Source organism: Ostrea edulis, chromosome 6, assembly GCF_947568905.1.
Source record: "Ostrea edulis chromosome 6, xbOstEdul1.1, whole genome shotgun sequence".
In the NCBI taxonomy this organism is placed as follows: Eukaryota; Metazoa; Mollusca; class Bivalvia; order Ostreida; family Ostreidae; genus Ostrea; species Ostrea edulis.
Genome location: NC_079169.1, coordinates 10,564,256 through 10,583,385, shown reverse-complemented (window position 1 = coordinate 10,583,385; position 19,130 = coordinate 10,564,256). Strand labels below are relative to the sequence as shown.

The 19,130-nt window shown below is 34.8% G+C and overlaps 1 protein-coding gene and 1 long non-coding RNA gene across 3 annotated transcripts in view; one reads left to right on the top strand and one right to left on the bottom strand.

The window, feature by feature from the left end:
• LOC125645987 (uncharacterized) overlaps window positions 1–19,130 on the bottom strand; it is a 58,067-nt gene that overhangs the window by 14,043 nt on the left and 24,894 nt on the right. The window contains exon 2 of one of the 2 annotated variants that reach the window (XM_048872068.2): window positions 8,403–8,592. In XM_048872068.2, coding sequence (XP_048728025.2) covers window positions 8,403–8,592 — 190 coding nt within the window. Of the gene's footprint in view, window positions 1–8,402; window positions 10,251–19,130 lie in introns of those variants that run through there. The other variant, XM_048872067.2, reaches the window with a different exon arrangement.
• On the top strand, window positions 10,415–10,892 carry LOC130047127 (uncharacterized). Its single transcript, XR_008796172.1, has 2 exons — window positions 10,415–10,548; window positions 10,678–10,892. It is a non-coding gene; the product is annotated as an uncharacterized LOC130047127 (long non-coding RNA).

The following is a 19,130-nucleotide window of genomic DNA, read 5'->3' as shown; positions in this document are numbered from 1 at the left end:
AGGGAATTGAAAAATAAGGTTGGAATGGAATTTATTTATCTAACAAAAGGTTTTATCATACATCTAAATTCTGGATTAAGACCCCTTATCTACAAGACAAGAAAAATCCCCAGCTCCCCTACAGAGCTCCCAGCATTTCATCTTTATAAGAAAATCTACTTTAGGATCTGCAAGTTTCTTAATTTCTGGAAACAAAAGATTTCCTAGACAGATCAAAGTTAAGCAGCCATTTACAGTTATAAAGAGGGGACAAGGAGTTAGAATGTGGGAAACAGGTCTCATTACAACACTTCAACAAAGGAAACAGTCACTCTATACCATTCACATAGAGCACCTCTTCAGATATGATGTTTTGTCGATACATGTTATGTTCCAGATTTGGTTGTGAGTTGTTTTGTAACCACATAAGTAGTAGAAAAGTATCATTTTTAAAGGTCCATAATGACTGCTACTCAGTACACTTGTGAGCCAACTGTAAATTAATGGTCAATATAAATCACATGGAGCCCTGAAAGAGGAGGGAAAATGGCTGTTTAAATAAGAAAACTGATATCTTTTACATTCCCCTCCAGTCATTTTTACACCTTATCAATTAATTTATTTCCAGGACTGGTCACCTTTCTTTTTAAGTGCAATCACTTACATGAGTTTCTTGACAGCATTTTAGCTAGAAGATCTATGTAATGCATTCCTTAATTATTTTCATCTCTAATGATAGATAAACGTGTCAGACATTTTGAGAAAAATAATTTGGTAAGTTGACAAATTTCTTAGAGGTTTGGCTTAAGTGTGACTTGCTACTTGAGGGGATCATGTACATATTCAAATTAAAACCAAGCATCAACAATTTGCACATTCCTTGAAGGACAGGAAAAAGAATGACGTTTCAGTTATAAACCAAGAGTGACCAAAAACCACAAGGTTTTTCTCATAGGAAAATGACGGATTTAAGTGAAATGTTTATCAGGGGACAAACACAGTTAATCATTTCAAGACAAGCATTACCATTCATCCTAGGTTCCCAAACATGTCCCTTACTTTCTGAAGAATTTATCCAAACAAACAACAAATAAGTGTTATAATCAAACTGTGGACAGATTAGGGCCTCTATATAAACTGCTGCTTTATTTACACCACCAATGTGAAAAGCAAGCAGACCATTCGAATACTAGTGATAACATTCACACAGAGGTAAAAAAAAAACCTCAAATTAGCCAGAAGACAATTAAAAAAATTAATTTCATTATTAATCCCCACTGTATAACAGCATATTATGTAAGCTGTCTCTCAGCATGTCTGGCCAGCCTAAATAAACAAACTTTATAGCTGGTAAAACATGCACTAACCAATGTAGTTGTCCAGCAAGTTTGATATATAGGTAAATAAAACACAGCCAATGACATCACTCAGGGAGAGGTTTTTTTTATTAGGTCTGTCCTGGTCAGCCAGCCATATACAAATTCCAAGTTCTTGGGTTTTTTTTTTAAAGATAAGAAATAAAACTGATGGCATTATTTGTAGTGGATGCCAGGGGAGATTTTTTTTTGGCCTTGGTGGAAGACATTGTGCAGACATTGAAGTGATGGCTTAGCTGTTATTCTTTCAAAGCAGAAACATATGCCTGGCTCCTGCTCTGCCCAGGTTCCCAGTCTAACTTGATTAGGGCACTTGTTTTCTCTACGTTGGATAGTAGATACAAATCATAGTATTTCTACAAATGTAATCTACTAGGAACCCCTGTCTATCAATTTCGATGCGAATTCATATATAAACTACAAGGTACCTTTTCTTCGGGAAAAAGCAGATGAATAATATTCTACTTCACTAAATATTCTCCTGTCCTACCATCTATTCAGTGCCCATGTCGTTGACTTTTAACATGTTATGGTTCACAGTGATAAATTAGTGCATCATATATAATACATCAAGAGCCCGGATTTTTCTGTCTGTTTCACCAATGAATTCAAGACTTTTTATCTACTGATCCAGATCAAGGATACCCAATGGTGACATGCCCCTGCCCCGACAAGATCATTTGCTTACTTCACAATCATATTAGTATTTCTGTCTGTTCTGTTGCATCAGTTCTTAATCTGCTGAATTTCTTCTCTTTTTAACCCATATCTACCCCCATTTTAATGCATTCCTAAATACATTTGCCTTGTAATCATTCCCTCCCTCCGGATTTCCCTACCAGACAAACATTCTGTTTCACAAAACAAAAGGGGAAGGCATGATATAATTCTAATTGAAAACAGTTTGCATTCACATCATTTGGTAATAACAATTTGTAACTTGATTGTACAATGGACATTTAGGCATATTGTTCAGAATATTCCAAATACAGAAAAGTGGATATTAATATTGCAGGTAAGATTTATATCAACACAACACAGTACCCTGCACAATCATCAGTTCTAAGAATTGAACTGTTTCAATACCTTAATCATATTTATTTCCATGCTATAGATTCTATGAAGTTTTTAAAAAATAAAATATGTATGAAGTCAGAGAGAGCATGTCTATGAACATCCATCATGATTAATCATCTATATAAATGTATAATTCCTAGTTCTTTTGTAAATCCCCCCAGCAATATATGACCGTTAAATAGCATGGTATATTTTTACCTCAGACAATGGGCTCTTGTCATCACAGTACAGATCACCCAGGGTGAGATTTGTCATTTTCATCTTTCTGGCTTTGAGTAGGTCATCCATACAGTATACCAGAGATTACACAGCATTGACTGCAGGTCAATATTCCAAATTATTCAGGTTAACATAGCACCACTTAACCTCCTAACAAAATCTTCACATTACAAAATCCTCTGTGTGTAACAGCACTAAACAAGCACTATCACTGATGTTACACTGGACACTTCCTGTTTGCCTGGTGGATGGAGGAGGGAGATAATTAACCTGCATCAATTAAGCAACTCTTTACTTAGTTTTCTATCAGCAAATCATATGTCTATCTCTGTGTTATCCCAGTCTACATCTTTAGAACATGCTGGCTTGGACAGTGAGTTTGTTTACACTATGCATTGGGTGGTCACTTCTCCTAAGACATTGGCTAATCCACCATACAACATTAAGTTAATCACAGACTATCAAAGATAGTTCCACTAATCTGTCCTCCTAGAAATCCAACACTTGCCAATATAAGTAATGTCCCTTATATATTCAATACATAACAGACATGTTGGCCAAAACTACACATGGGTATCTAAACAAAGTACAACAACAGAGTTTGAACTATGCTACATGTGCTCTGATTGGCTCAAGGCTACTCAGGACAGCCAATAGAATTTCACATCTCCCATACAATGCCCTGCAACACCTGTTCCAAAGCCAGCTGTTAGAATGGTTAGTACAATTCCTTTACATGGAGCTTCTTCTAATAACCGGGTCCCCAGAGGGACTTTAAAAAATCAATAGCATGTACATTACTCCAGGATATTTATGTTTGCTTACCTTTAAAATAAAGAAATTAAATCCAAATATTTTACTAATGATGCAATAATTATCAGATATGATTATCATTTTACAAGAGAGAAAATATATCAAACAATTGCATAATTATTGTTTATCATTTCAAAAGAGGGAAAATATTAAACAAATAATTGTATATTTACACCAAAAAATGACAGCAGTTTTCCTCCAAACAAAGGATCTGTATGCCATGCATGTATGAAGTGATTTAGGTAAGGGAAGGAGATCTCAAGTTTCTTACATCAAAGGACTAACACAGGTATTGTTTGGTTTCACAGTTTGAGAGACTCCACAGGATATATTGGTAATCTGTCACAGTTACAAAACAGGTGCTCTCTATTAGCATTTCTAGGATTTCACATTTATAAGCCCCTCTAATTATCCAATCATTGATTATAAAAACAGTAGAAAACTCAGTTTTCTCCTCCAATTTATCACCCCTTATAATTGACTTAATGAGTAGTACTAAGTAGGTGAAGAGTGGTTCAATAATAAGTCAAAGACTTTGAGTGAACATATTGGATGTGAATTAAATAAACACCTTAACCAGGTTAACATGTGTTATACCTGACAGGTCACAATTTAATAATGACCTGTTAACAAGACATGAAAATCACATTTTCACTGAAATTTTAGAACTTTTCATACCACGAATGTTTAGGAAAATTCCTTGATAATTTTACAATAATACATGTAATCTGAATGCTTAAAAGAAAAAAAGTTACCTTTAGAACAGATTGAAATTCATTACAGGTCAGTATACGAACGAATACATAAATAAAAGTGCACATGTGTGGGAATGATTAAATCTAATCACCTCTTGAGAGATTTAATTATTTCAAAATTTTTTGACACTGACCACTTTTCAAAGTCTAGACTAATAACACCTGGGCAGATTAACGAAAGCAAAATAAACCTTTTGCCTTCAGTGTTCTCATATATCATGGTGGTCTTTGAATTCAAATATCCCAGAAGATTGTCCATAAATAGGAAAAAATACACAAAAGTGCATCATTAAATATTCTAAATTACCAGGTAAGTTACTCATTAACAAAGGAATGTTCATCACATCGCAAATGTCAATTTTAAAACTCTAGCTCATTTTGCTCTGAAACAAACATGATTAACAGCACATAATTTTTTCTTTCTGAAATACATACAATGATGACTCCAGGATTTTGTAAGAATACACAGGTATCTTCACCTCTCTACCAGGTGAGCCAAAGGGGATCTAGAGAAAGGCTTGTACTAATTAACAGAATGATTGACATAATCATTATGGGGCCAAAAACTCCAGGGTGAAGGCGTACAGGTTAAATGAAGCCTGACGCCAGAACTCTGTGATTAGGACAACCAGATAAAAGGTGCACTCCCTTCTGTTCAGCCTATACCTATAGAACACCTCACCAGTACAAGTGCACTACTTTTATTTTGGGTAAATGAATCATGATGCTTATTCAATATTAATTAGGGTACACAAAGTCAAAGTATTTGTATATTAGCTTTTTAAAAACACAGATATTGTTATTGATAAGAGATTTTCATCAGGTTAAATTTGCAAAAGGTATTTATTTCTGGAGGATTTTACACAGCATTGTCATTCAAACTATTAAACTGAGAAAGTATGAAAAGCTTTTTTTTTTTTAAAAACTGTTATCTGTTACACATAAGATCCAAAATGCAGAGGGAGACCTTTTCTGTTAGTTCAAACATATGTTCTCTTGTGAATGACTTGAACAAGTGAATTTAAAGTTATACATTTTGACAATCAATAAGAGACGATTTGTTCTGTTCTCATTCATCACCATTGGATAGTGATCCTATAGGATGGAAAGTGCTCCCAATTCTATAAGGTGGAACTATTTCTAATTACTAATAGCTTATCTGGAATCTAATATATTTTAACATGCAAATACTTTTCCTCTGCAGAGCAATATTCTATTTTGAAACCACCATGCAGAACCAATTAAACGTTATAAATCAATTAGGCTCTGGCTTCTGAGCTTTCCAGTGTTGCTGCAATAGAAAATTTATGTCAACAAAATCATGTGAATTTTATCCATTTAGATATTGAAACTTTTTTAAAGGGATTGTTTTCATGATTAACTCAACAATGAAACTTGAGAAGGTAATAAGGCCATCATAACAGTGTTTGATGCAAATAAAAATTATTGATTTGTCAATTGTTGCTCAATAGCTGATCAACTCCCAAAATCTTCAATGCTTGTGCATTCAATACCTTCAATTTTTTGCACAAACATCACAAAGAAATGCTTGGGTATGCTTAATTGCATACTTTGTTCTCAGTCTATGACAAAAACATGTGTTCAAGCAATCAAAATCGACATTTCCCTAAAGTTTCTATAAAGTTTGATTTTCTTATATGAACAATATCTAGAACAATGCAATTTCCTGTCAATGCATAGATCATTGTGAACTGTATCAGATGGGTACACGCAGTCCAGACAGACAGTTTTTTCATGGCACACCCTAAAGTTCAAGCTATCATTCTACCTTGATTATCATAAACATGAAGGATGCTGCATTCAAATATTTCACTATGAACTGCAAACTTCCACCCAATGCACTTAAAACCAAACAATGAAATTCGATGACACTATCAATTCCCAAACTTTCCAAAATATGGGTAAATGTTAGATTGCTATATGCTGTGAGGCATTAGCAGCCATTTGTTTCTCTTTAGAGAAAACTGAATACATGTAAATGTCCCATTACAAGAACAACAGAATGGATATAATAACGTTGTTATCTATGGGAAATAACCTCCCAAGTCTCGAAAATTGTTTAAAAATTATAAAAGCTGGACCATGCTTTAGTTCAAAACGAAGATCAATGAGATTACATCCACCCCGTTTAGTGCGAATTGCATGTGGTCAGCATTTCTGAATGACATTATATAGGAAAGACTTCATCATTGCGAGTATTTGTTAGTCAAGTTCAACAGTCCGAAATCATTTCAGACAAAAAACTTTGAATTTGTAAACCTTCTTAACTTGTGTAATAAGTTTGCTAAAGTATTCATCAAAATGCCTTTCCCTGTACTACAACTGATAATAGTGTATACTATATCCATCACACCAGATGTAAAAAACAAAACAAACTGCAATAAAATACAGTTGTACAGTTTGGGACACAAAAATTATTATAACCAATCCAATTTTTAAAATTTCAGTTTCCCCCCCAATCATACATGAAATTATGAAACCCCAATACAGAGTTTTACATCTGACTAATTATGAAAAGCTCTCAACATTCCTAGTTTTTTCCTTCCCTCTAACTGTCATCACTCAATCTTTTACCAAGTTCTTTGGATAATCATTAGAATATTATGCCATATACACACTTATTTACAAGCAATTCAGAATGGTGTTTTTAAACAGTTATGGCTTTAATTATGTGACATTACGTCCCAGCAACAGAAATCATAAGGACACCAGTTGTAAGACCAATGCAGTGACCATAGTTCTTTTACTGTGCCACTCCTTTACTGTGACAGGATACTACAAATTTAAAGGGGCATGGTCATGATATTTGATCAGTTCAGATTGACAGTTTTTTTGGTTATAGAAATAAAGATCTAATATAAATAAGTGGATTAAAAATATTTTTACACAGGATATACTCTGTATTTACATAAATCCAACTCCCCAAATCGTGTTTGTAAACTCGATGTTTGTTTAAATCCAGAGCGAGTTGAATGCACTCACATGTCATAGGACTGTAAAATGCATGCTTGTCATTAGCCAAAAAACCAGAGGTGAGCACACCCAGATTTTAAAAAGTATGTCAAAGCATTCAACATTTGACATAGGTTAATGAATGATAAATCAATTTAGGTGCAAAGAAAAAACCCAACTGAAATGTTTTGTTCTAAAAGCTTTTTTCAACAAAGTCATCAACTTTGACACAATGTTCCATGTTGATAGTTGAGTCATGTAACCTGTAAACATTAACAGGGGTCATGCCTTGTTTTGAAAACGAAAAGTTTAGATGTCGCAAACACATCTTTGCGTCAGTTTTTTGAAATTTACCTGTGATGCTGTTTTACATGTATCAAGTATCATAATAATATCAATTAATGATCTAAATAATTTTTTGCCCCTTCAAAGTATCACTTAAAAGACAAGTAGCTATAACATTTACTGCTAAATACTGGGTAAAAATACACTCAGACCCTGTCCATGAAGTCTCTCACTCATATAGCAAACGCTCGGTAGGCTGAGCTACTACAGCTGGGACAGTCCAAGTCCTGTTCCAAGATGAAGTTGTAGTCAAAGAAAAGGCCATGTTCAAATATCCATCAAATACTAGATCTGACCAGCTTTTTAATCTATTAGGAGAATGGTTATAGAAACCAATGTAAAGCTACTGTAAGGACCTATCAAACTTACTACTGAATACCATGCTAAACTACTGATTAGTGTGCTACGCAACAGACTAATTGTTAGAACAGACAGAAAACCATGCTACTGATTATCCATGCTACGCTACAGACTAATTGTTAGAACAGACAGAAAACCATGCTACTGATTATCCATGCTACGCTACAGACTAATTGTTAGAACAGACAGAAAACCATGCTACTGATTATCCATGCTACGCTACAGACTAATTGTTAGAACAGACAGAAAACCATGCTACTGATTATCCATGCTATGCTACAGACTAATTGTTAGAACAGACAGAAAACCATGCTACTGATTATCCATGCTATGCTACAGACTAATTGTTAGAACAGACAGAAAACCATGCTACTGATTATCCATGCTATGCTACAGACTAATTGTTAGAAAAGACAGAAAACCATGCTACTGATTATCCATGCTACGCTACAGACTAATTGTAAGAATGCGTTACTAAAGTCTAAGAATGTAGAAAACGACTTACATTTTGAAAGTTCCCAGTTCCAACATCCACTTTGAGTTCTTTACGAAACTTTGGATCCATAGCTTCTCTTTTGATCATTGTTCTTCGCATTTGATTGGATTTTTCTTTATCGTCATCCATCACATTGACATTGATACAAGAAAATATCCCGGGTGGCTCTGTTTTAATATTTACAGCCATTTTGGCAACCCTGCAAAAGAAATTATATCCCATCAAAATGCATGTCTACTTTAGAGGTTAACTGCACAGCCTTAATTCTAACCACAATTTTTGTAGTACATGTATATTCACATCTGTAATAACCCAAGAAAATCCTTTTTTTTTTTTTTTTTTGCATTGGTTTCTTATGTTGGTTACAATCTGTAGGAATAAAGAGTTAATAAAAAAAAATTGGCTAGACTTCCCATATCAATATCCATCAGATAATATAAATCCTCTAAAAAGTAAACCTTTGGGGAAAATATGCATTCACGGTTCTCTCTTAATAAATCGTCATGGATGCAGCCATACCTTCCCTGAAGGTACAGTTGTTAATTCTGCAGAAACACTGCATCATTAATTCAATACCAAGAAATTAAACAATCAACACTGGACCAAATTGAGCCTGGAGCACTATGGCGAAATCTGTTCCACCAATATCTGTTTCTGTGATTTATTTTTATAAATTAAGAATAGTCAATTGATTTCCATTTTTCGCAAACACATTCAAAATTTTGTTCACGTTCAACAGCCAGAAAAACACAAAACTCAGAAAAGTATACATTTCTAATTATCATCTTTTTTTAATTATTAATTTTTGTTATCGAAGGAAACAATTTCATAGCACAAATAAGGCGATTTCGTGAATTCAACCCTAAAAATTGAATTGATACAGCTAGATATACAGAACTGTCAGCACTGAGCAGTTTAAAATGACCATCTGTTGGACAAAATTTTAGTTCACGAATTTTGAATACAGTACTGGTACAAAGTTATTTTTAAAAAGCTGTAAATGGGTTGTAAAACCATTTAGTGAATTTGCACAAGAAACACTACCTGTACATCAATAATTTTAGAAGACCAATAATTCACCTTTGATCAGACGCTATATAGCCTAAAGGGGAAAAAACTAAAGAGGATTATATATGGGCTTTTCTCTTAAAATTTATCAATACTATGAAAAATGAGTTGAACATTAACATCATTCAGGGAACAGAACTGGGACTTTAGTGAAGAAAATAAATGAGAGCGTCTACCTGAGTTAAATGCTCCTCCCGATACATAGTGCTTCTTAACAAATGAACACCTTATTAATCATAAAACAACCAACAGAAATGCTGTCATTTTATGCAAATTGACATTCACTAAATTCAGACATACATTTTACGTATATGTCATTATGAATTCAACAGTAGATTCTAAATTCCATGAACAACCCCCTTCTTCCAAAACACAGCAATGCAAGATAACTTGATGATATGGGCCAATTTAAATCAAAGTAAATACCATTATAAATTATTTATATCATTTGCGGTTAAAACATTTCTGAGAGAGAACAGTAAGAGAAAAGAGAGCACTTACCACGTTTCTCTATAGAAGGCAGAAGAAATAACATTCTATAAACACTTCTCTAATTAACCTTCTTTCAAAGTATAAAAATGATGGTATCTCCTGAGCTGTTGGCAATCAGAACTCTATACACAGGCAATCCTGCTAGAATTGCATCTACATGTACAACTAGTTTCTTCACAGAAAATATCTCCAGTTATCTTGCACTCAGCCCCAGAAAAAGAAAAAAAATCACGTGCGGGAATCATTCACCTAATAGCAACAAAAAGCCAGAAACCATTAAAGCCACATATTTTTACAGTCAGTGTGCTATTTCCTGTAGACATCGGTTAGAAGTAGGTATGCTCCATTATCAATGAGAACGGCTTTTTTTAACCAGAGCACTACACAAATCAGCATAACAGCTCGGGGATCTTATTTATGAAATCTAACACACTGTACAGAGTTCTATACCTACTGGCTTCCATTTAAAACTGACGAAAAAAGAATTTTGGAGCAGCGACCCTTGAAAATCAGGGTCACAAACCTTCTCCACCCTTCAAGTCACAGAATGACAGGTTTGGGTCTGAACAATACTGTACTCCAGGTACACATACAGGTAAATTTTCTGCCTGACCTCTGCTTAAATCCTACGACATTAACCTGTCGAGTTTGAAATTGTATATTGATATACGAGTTTTGGCGCAGTGAGAACAAATAACATTTGGTATTTTTCTGTTCCTCTCAGGATGGCCAGACAAAACTTCAGATGTGTGTCTCCCTAAAGCATTCCTGTGCACTAAAACATTTACAGCATTAAATCATTGTGATTTCCAACCATGTTGACTATGATTTATAAGATTAGATAAACTTGTCTCCCTCTATCCTTATTTTTAACTTGGTTTGTTTGTACACTTCAGTCCTGCACTGTTATCTTAGTATATAAAAGTTATATTTACATACATCAGGGGACTTTTTCTTCTTGCCTGACATGGGGATCTAATGCAGTCTTTAATAAATCTATATAGAGCACATATCTTTTTAAAAACAATTTCAATTAAACATGCACAATTTGTTTTTTCAAATGTCCAAATGTTTTGCATGTAAACATTCTATTTAGCACCATACCATGAATTAATCAAAATCAAAACAGAGAATAGTTGGCAAACTTGATGTTGTCTATATTTTACATACGAGAGTATATTTTATATACCAAATTTATATTTTTTACATTAAAAAAAAATCTTTAATTATTTTATACACCAAACACATCTGATAAGAGAAATTTGAATTTAACAGAAAGACCTATTCTTTTCATATTTACAGCTATATATACATGTATTACACGAACACATGCCAATTTTATGTTATTTCTTCAACTTGAATTTAACAATTATAATGAAATTAATTTATATAGATATAGTTCAACCTTCTCAAATCTTTCTATTTCATACATTCTCATCTCTAAGATTTTCTTGGAACACAGCTCAGCAAATTGAAGAAAAAAAATCAATCCAAATGTACATAAAAAGGGTCCTCAATCTTTGAACAATACATCAATTTTCTCAATGACATGAGGACACCACTCTAATTGATCAGTGGCGGGTAGATCAGGAAACTTGGGAATTATCCATGACACTGCAAAGGAAGTCAAGAAGACAGACATTGCATTACAAGGGGAGATAACTCTATCTTTACCTCTAATCAGGGCTATGCTCGGGAAATTGTGATGCCTGCAGGTGGAGAAAATCTGCACGATATCCTGTCTATCACTGCCGGGATTGCCGATTTATCCCATTGTACACCACCTTACCATTACCTAGCAGATAGAGGGGCTGATAAGGGCCACAACATGACAAAGCTAACTTTAAATCCATACCAATTTCTACCCTGTAATGTATGATAATAGATTAATTGTGAATGTTATCATTTCATAAAATGACTGGGACTAGGGAGTTATTTTTGCCTATCTCTGTGTTATGTGGACTGTAATGCCATCCAATAACTTACGATATTTAAATGATAAACTTTTATAATCATAGTTTCAAGTTTTCACCATATTTTTCTTGTTTGATAATATATACCATCAACTATCTAAGACTAGCCATACTTTTATCAGTGGTCAGAGTGCAAACATCAATTCTCTACACTGCATCAAATATTAAAAAAAAAAAAAAAACCTGAATGACACAATTTAACATTCTGTTGTTCTTACACAACTTTAAAACTATTAATATGAATTTTCTATTTAACAAGGTTCATCATTTATATTCCTATAATTCATATCTTGCAATTGACCTTAATTTGATAACCTTTTTAATGAACCGGATCTTTGCATGAACATGGTTTTGAGCTAATAATGATTTATGTTTGGTGGCAACAAAGCGGAAAACATTGCTCTTCCTCTCAAGAGCAAAAAACACATAATCATCACTTTCCATGCAATATTTTCTAAATTTGTTTATAGTTTTTTTCTCTCTCCAAATGATACATGTGTATTATGCAAAAAGAAATTTATTACAAAAATTATCATTTATAAGTAGTCCATGTATCAACATGATTAATATATGAAAGAAAAACTGCTTATTTTCATGTCAACATTCCATAGTTTAAAAAAAAATAGATGTGTTGGAATGATGCAAATGCCCCCCACCCAGTGGTCAAGTAGATGATAGCCAATGAAAGTCCATATCAGTTGGAACAAGCATGAAAAGACAAACTTGAACCAACTTACCACATTTACACATGATATCTTAGTACTTGTCTGAAATCCCAAGAAGTCTTTGAATCATAACCCCTAAAGTGGTTGGACCGTAACACTGCCAAAAGTAAGTCAAACAAGAGGCTCATGGGCCACATCACTCACCTGAGTCACCTTGGCCCATATCTGAAGACTTTCCATATATATTTGCATGTAAAACCTTAGTCCCTATTAATATAGGCCCCAACCTACCCCTGGAGGCCATGAGTTTTGCAAACTTGAATCTACACAATGTCAGAAAGCTTTCATGTAAATGTCAACTTCTTTGGCCCAATGGTTCTTGAGAAGAAGATTTTTAAAGATTTTCCCTATAATATTTGTATGTAAAACTTTGATCTCCCCTTGTGGCCCCATCCTACCCCCGGAGGCAATGATATGAACAAACTTGAATCTACACAATGTTAGGAAGCTTTCATGTAAATATCAGCTTTTCTGACCCAGTGGTTCTTGAGAAGAAGATTTTTCCTATATATTTGCATGTAAAACTTTGATACCCTATTGTGGCCCCTGATCCAACCCCCGGGGGCCATGAGTTGAACAAACTTGAATCTGCACTATGTCAGGAAGCTTTCATGTAAATTTCAGCTCTTCTGGTCCAGTGGTTCTTCATCAGAAGATTTTTAAATGACCCTACTCTATTTTTACCTTTTTTGATTATCTCCCCTTGAAAGGTGGTCTGGCCCTTTATTTTAACAATTTAGAATTCCCTTTACCTAAGGATGCTTTGTGCCAACTTTGGTTGAAATTGGCCAGTGGTTTTTGAGAAGAAGTCAAAAATGTTAAAAGTTTACAGACGGACGGACAGATAGACGCCGGACTACGGGGGATTAGAAAAGCTCAAGCATAATTATACACCAAAACATCCGCTGAATGCATAAAATTTGCAAGCATAGTGAAGAAAATTTCAAAAACTTTGATGCCTTGGAAATTTACGAAGTCCATGGTTTGTAAATCTGCTGAAAGGTCAATTATTAACTAGATCTATATTTCTTTAGCATACCACTACAAACCAAGAATCAGCTTCATATCTGCAAGTATTGAGAAAAAAATGTCCTGAAAGCTGTGAAGTTTAGAAAAGGTCAACAACAGCTATTCATGGCCCTTTAGTTTGAACATTCTTCAATATAAATTCAGTCATTTTCATGTGGAGGTAGCCAAAAACAATGAATTATTATTCAAGTCTGCCCCATCACTAATATCTACACTCAACTAGTCCATGAGCCCATCACTATTTTCTACACTCGACTAGTCCACCCCATCACTAATATCTACACTCGACTAGTCCACCCCATCACTAATATCTACACTCGACTAGTCCACCCCATCACTAATTTCTACACTCGACTAGTCTGCCCCATCACTAATTTCTACACTCGACTAATCCAGCCCATCACTAATTTCTACACTTAACCGACTCCACTTGAAATTGGTTAATTTGAAATATGACATATTTTGAAATAAAAGCAATACAAGTCAATCCTAAAACAAAATTTTCCCTTCTTTGCATTAAACCACCATCAACTTGAACTTTGGATTCTTGAAATTAATCAGATGGTCTCCTGAATTTCAATTCATTTAGAGCAGACTGTAATTTGGAATAAAGACATTACAAGATTGGTGAAATTTTTAATTTCCCATGAATATCTTAATGTCAATTTCTTGAGCAAGTTATCATGGGTGAAATGCATGAATCAATGCCATTTTCAAATATTTGCAAAATTAAAGCATGAAGTTTAAATATATCGAAATCTGATCATAATTCTCACTGGATGACCATATTCTCTGAAGTCAATAAGCATCTAGATAGATAAATATGAATTCTTTGATGGAAAATTCATGCTTGTGATGTACAAATTCAATTAAGGATTCTTTACTATTTATATTAGGCAGTTTATATACCTATAACCTATTTAAAGATAAATTTATATCAAACTTCTGTTACTGAATGAATCATCATCAAAATTTGCGCCAAATCATACTAGTAGTGACCTTAGTCCTTTTCAAAGTTTAAAGGACAGTCGTGGTAGCTAGGTCATTAGAAAGCAGGAGTGAGGACAAGTTTCAATCTCAGGCACACCACACCTGTGTTGTATAATAAGGGACAGTCGTGGTAGATAGGTCGATAGAAAGCAGGAGTGAGGACAAGTTTCAATCTCAGGCACACCACACCTGTGTTGTATAATAAGGGACAGTCGTGGTAGCTAGGTCGATAGAAAGCAGGAGTGGGGACAAGTTTCAATCTCAGGCACACCACACCTGTGTTGTATAATAAGGGACAGTCGTGGTAGCTAGGTCATTAGAAAGCAGGAGTGAGGACAAGTTTCAATCTCAGGCACACTACACCTGTGTTGTATAATAAGGGACAGTCGTGGTAGCTAGGTCGATAGAAAGCAGGAGTGAGGACAAGTTTCAATCTCAGGCACACCACACCTGTGTTGTATAATAAGGGACAGTCGTGGTAGCTAGGTCATTAGAAAGCAGGAGTGAGGACAAGTTTCAATCTCAGGCACACCACACCTGTGTTGTATAATAAGGGACAGTCTTGGTAGCTAGGTTGATAGAAAGCAGGAGTGAGGACAAGTTTCAATCTCGGGCACACCACACCTGTGTTGTATAATAAGGGACAGTCGTGGTAGCTAGGTCATTAGAAAGCAGGAGTGAGGACAAGTTTCAATCTCAGGCACACCACACCTGTGTTGTATAATAAGGGACAGTCTTGGTAGCTAGGTTGATAGAAAGCAGGAGTGAGGACAAGTTTCAATCTCGGGCACACCACACCTGTGTTGTATAATAAGGGACAGTCGTGGTAGCTAGGTCATTAGAAAGCAGGAGTGAGGACAAGTTTCAATCTCAGGCACACCACACCTGTGTTGTATAATAAGGGACAGTCTTGGTAGCTAGGTTGATAGAAAGCAGGAGTGAGGACAAGTTTCAATCTCGGGCACACCACACCTGTGTTGTATAATAAGGGACAGTCATGGTAGCTAGGTCGATTGAAAGCAGGGGTGAGGACAAGTTTCAATCTCAGGCACACCACACCTGTGTTGTATAATAAGGGACAGCCGTAAGGACAAGTTTCAATCTCGGGCACACCACACCTGTGTTGTAAAATATGGTGATCGTTCCTTTTCTGAGTCCTCACTATTAGAAGTGGAAGTTACATGTCTTCAGAATGAGACCTATTTATTAAAACTCCTGTGGTCTTGAGTCACAGTAGACATTGGTATGGAAAAGAACCTTTACTAAATGCCCTTATAAGGCACCTAGCAGAGGTGTATCACCTACAGCTGGTCTCTAAATGAATAGAAAATTTCAAAGGAACATCAAACTCCAAATATTCATAACTTGTCAGAGTGAAACCTAGCCCTGTATTTTATCAATAAACATAACATAGCAAAATGCAACTCAGTATCTGTATTAAAGCAAACAAACCCACCTAAAAAGTCTAGAAAACCAAATGTTTCCATGTATGGAAAAAAATTCCACCAGTACTTACAGTACTTTGATACTGTTAACGTAAATACAGATTTTATGCTCAACAATCAATAGATAATTATGCTCTCAATTTATGCTTCTGTAAACCATTAAAAATGGTCTTTTCTTGATTCCAAGTTTTGGTTTATTATTCTTGCTATAGACTGAAATATGCTTCCATGTGGATAGTTTATCATTCCCCAGTTTTTGTTTTTATTTTTTACTCCATGTGACAGTTTATTTGTTTAATCTGTGCCAAGACCCTTGACCAAATAAGACCCTAACAACTCTTACTCAATTTTAGAATGTATCAATTTCTTCTTCCTAATTTTCACCGATTGTAAAAAGAATTTCTTGTTATATAAACATATGAACAAATCCCATGAACATTAAAAGCAATTAAAACTAGATTAAGCTGTCACCTAACAGTGAAGGATTGTTTATGAATAGCATTTTAACCAAACCTTGTTTTCAAAATTTTGGAATATTCATAACTCAGTAACCTTTATTGACTGCACAACTTCTAGATACTAAATAAAATACAAAATTCACAATGATCGAGGTAAACCTTTCTTTCCAGCTCTGTCTGAGCAAATAATTGCCTCTCATTATACACAGCACATCATGGGGTCTATGCAATGCTCCAGAACAAACACTGAAAGCCTCCAATGGACAAAACCATCAATAGAGAAAGCCAACATTCATTGTGCCTTCCCCAGGTTTAAAGATTTTTTAAAAATGCAAAGAATTCGGTAATCTGGTTTGCAAAAACTGATTCTTTGTCATTAATATATCCAGGTACAATTTGGATAGGACAAACTCTAAGGATTAATCTACACACTTTTTTTTTATGTTTATGCTTTTGATGTCAAATGGCTGAACTTTTTTTTTTTCTTCAACAAAATACAGATTTTGTTCCATCACCATAGAATTCATTTCAATAAATGACTACATTTGTGGAAAGTTTATTATTAGCATCATTTATGACTAATGCAAAAGGAATGTTACAAATATTATCTGCAAATTAATTACCAATTAAAATAAGTTGTCTAATTTTCAAGACAAATGTTGAAGCTGAAATCCTGAGTGTCTTGTGTAATTGCTTCATTATAACTGACATTTGATAAACCTTATTAGAAATTAGTGTTAAATCTAGGATCTACAGAGGGCACACATCATAGGTTCAACGGGGCACTTTTCGTCTTCGCAAGACAATTTCGGGGCACTTTCATATCATACTATGATAGTAATAGAATAATCATTTAGCCTCTTTAAAAGTTAATACCTGCTGCCTTGATTTTAACTTTTCAATCAACCTTGTGAAATAAAGAACAATTGTTTATGTTAAAAAATATTTTTTTAAATTTTTTTATAGAGAAACTTGAGGCCCATGGGCCACATCGCTCACCTGAGTCACCTTGGCCCATATCTGAAGACTTTCCATATATATTTGCATGTAAAACCTTAGTCCCTATTATGGCCCAAACTACCCTTTGCAAACTTGAATCTACACTATGTCAGAAAGCTTTCATGTAAATGTGAACTTCTTTGGCCCAATGGTTTTTGAGAAGATTTTAAAAGCTTTTTCCTATATTTGTATGTAAAACTTTGATCTCCCTTGTGGCCCCATCCTACCCCTGGGGGCCATGATTTGAACAAACTTGAATCTGCATTATGTCAGGAAGCTTTCATGTAAATCTCAGCTTTTCTGGCTTAGTGGATCTTGAGAAGAAGATTTTTAAAGAATTTCCCTATATATTTGTATGTAAAACTTTGATCCCCCCTTGTGGCCCCATCCTACCCCCGGGGCCCATGATTTGAACAAACTTGAATCTGAACTATGTCAGAAAGTTCTCATGTAAAAATCAGCTTTTCTGGATCAGTGGTTCTTGAGAAGAAGATTTTTAAAGATTGTTCCTATATATTTGTATGTAAAACTTTGATTCCCTATTGTGGCCCCATCCAACCCCTGGGGCCCATGATTTGAACAATCTTGAATCTGCATTATGTCAGGAAGCTTTCACGTAAATCTCAGCTTTTCTGGCTTAGTGGTTCTTGAGAAGAAGATTTTTAAAGTTTTTCCCTATATATTTGTATGCAAAACTTTGATCCCCCCTTGGGGCCCCATCCTACCATCGGGGGCCATGATTTGAACAAACTTGAATCTGCAATATGTCAGGAAGCTTTCAGGTAAATTTCAGCTCTTCTGGCCCAGTGGTTCTTGAGAAGATTTTTAAATGACCCCACCCTATTTTTGCATTTTTGTGATTATCTCCCCTTTGAAAGGGACATGGCCCTTCATTTGAACAAACTTGAAAGCCCTTCACCCAAGGATGCTTTTGGTCATGTTTGGTTGAAATTGGCCCAGTGGTTCTGGAGAAGAAGTCGAAAATGTTAAAAGTTTAAAAGACACACGGACGGACAGACAGACAGACAACGGACAAAAAGCGATCAGAAAAGCTCACTTGAACCTTCGGTTCAGGTGAGCTAAAAAGGGCATGGTGCAATTAAAAAGGGCATGGCGCCAGCCAAAAAGGGTATGGTGCGGCGCCATGCTAGTTTGCTTTAAATTTAACACTAACAAATATACTAGTGGAGCGACTCCTTTTCTAGAACTATTTGTGTATAACATGATATAAAGCTTGGGTATACTATTTAAAACATTCATCCAAGATGTTTGGCTGAAAATATGGACTATATGTCTGTAACACTTAATGCAGTAGTGTTGTAGAACCAAAACATCAATTCTAGTTAAAATATTCAGTTAAAAGACTCAGTGGTAAATTTCAAACTATATGGAAATCAAAACATCTTGATGAAATGTTTTCAATGAATTGAGCTATATCCTGATTAATTTACGTAGACAAAATCAATGTAACCTTTAGAGATATATGTTCTAATGTGAAGTTGGCGATATATTTACCTATATCAGATTGTGTGCAGGAACATCAGTAAATTTTGTGGGA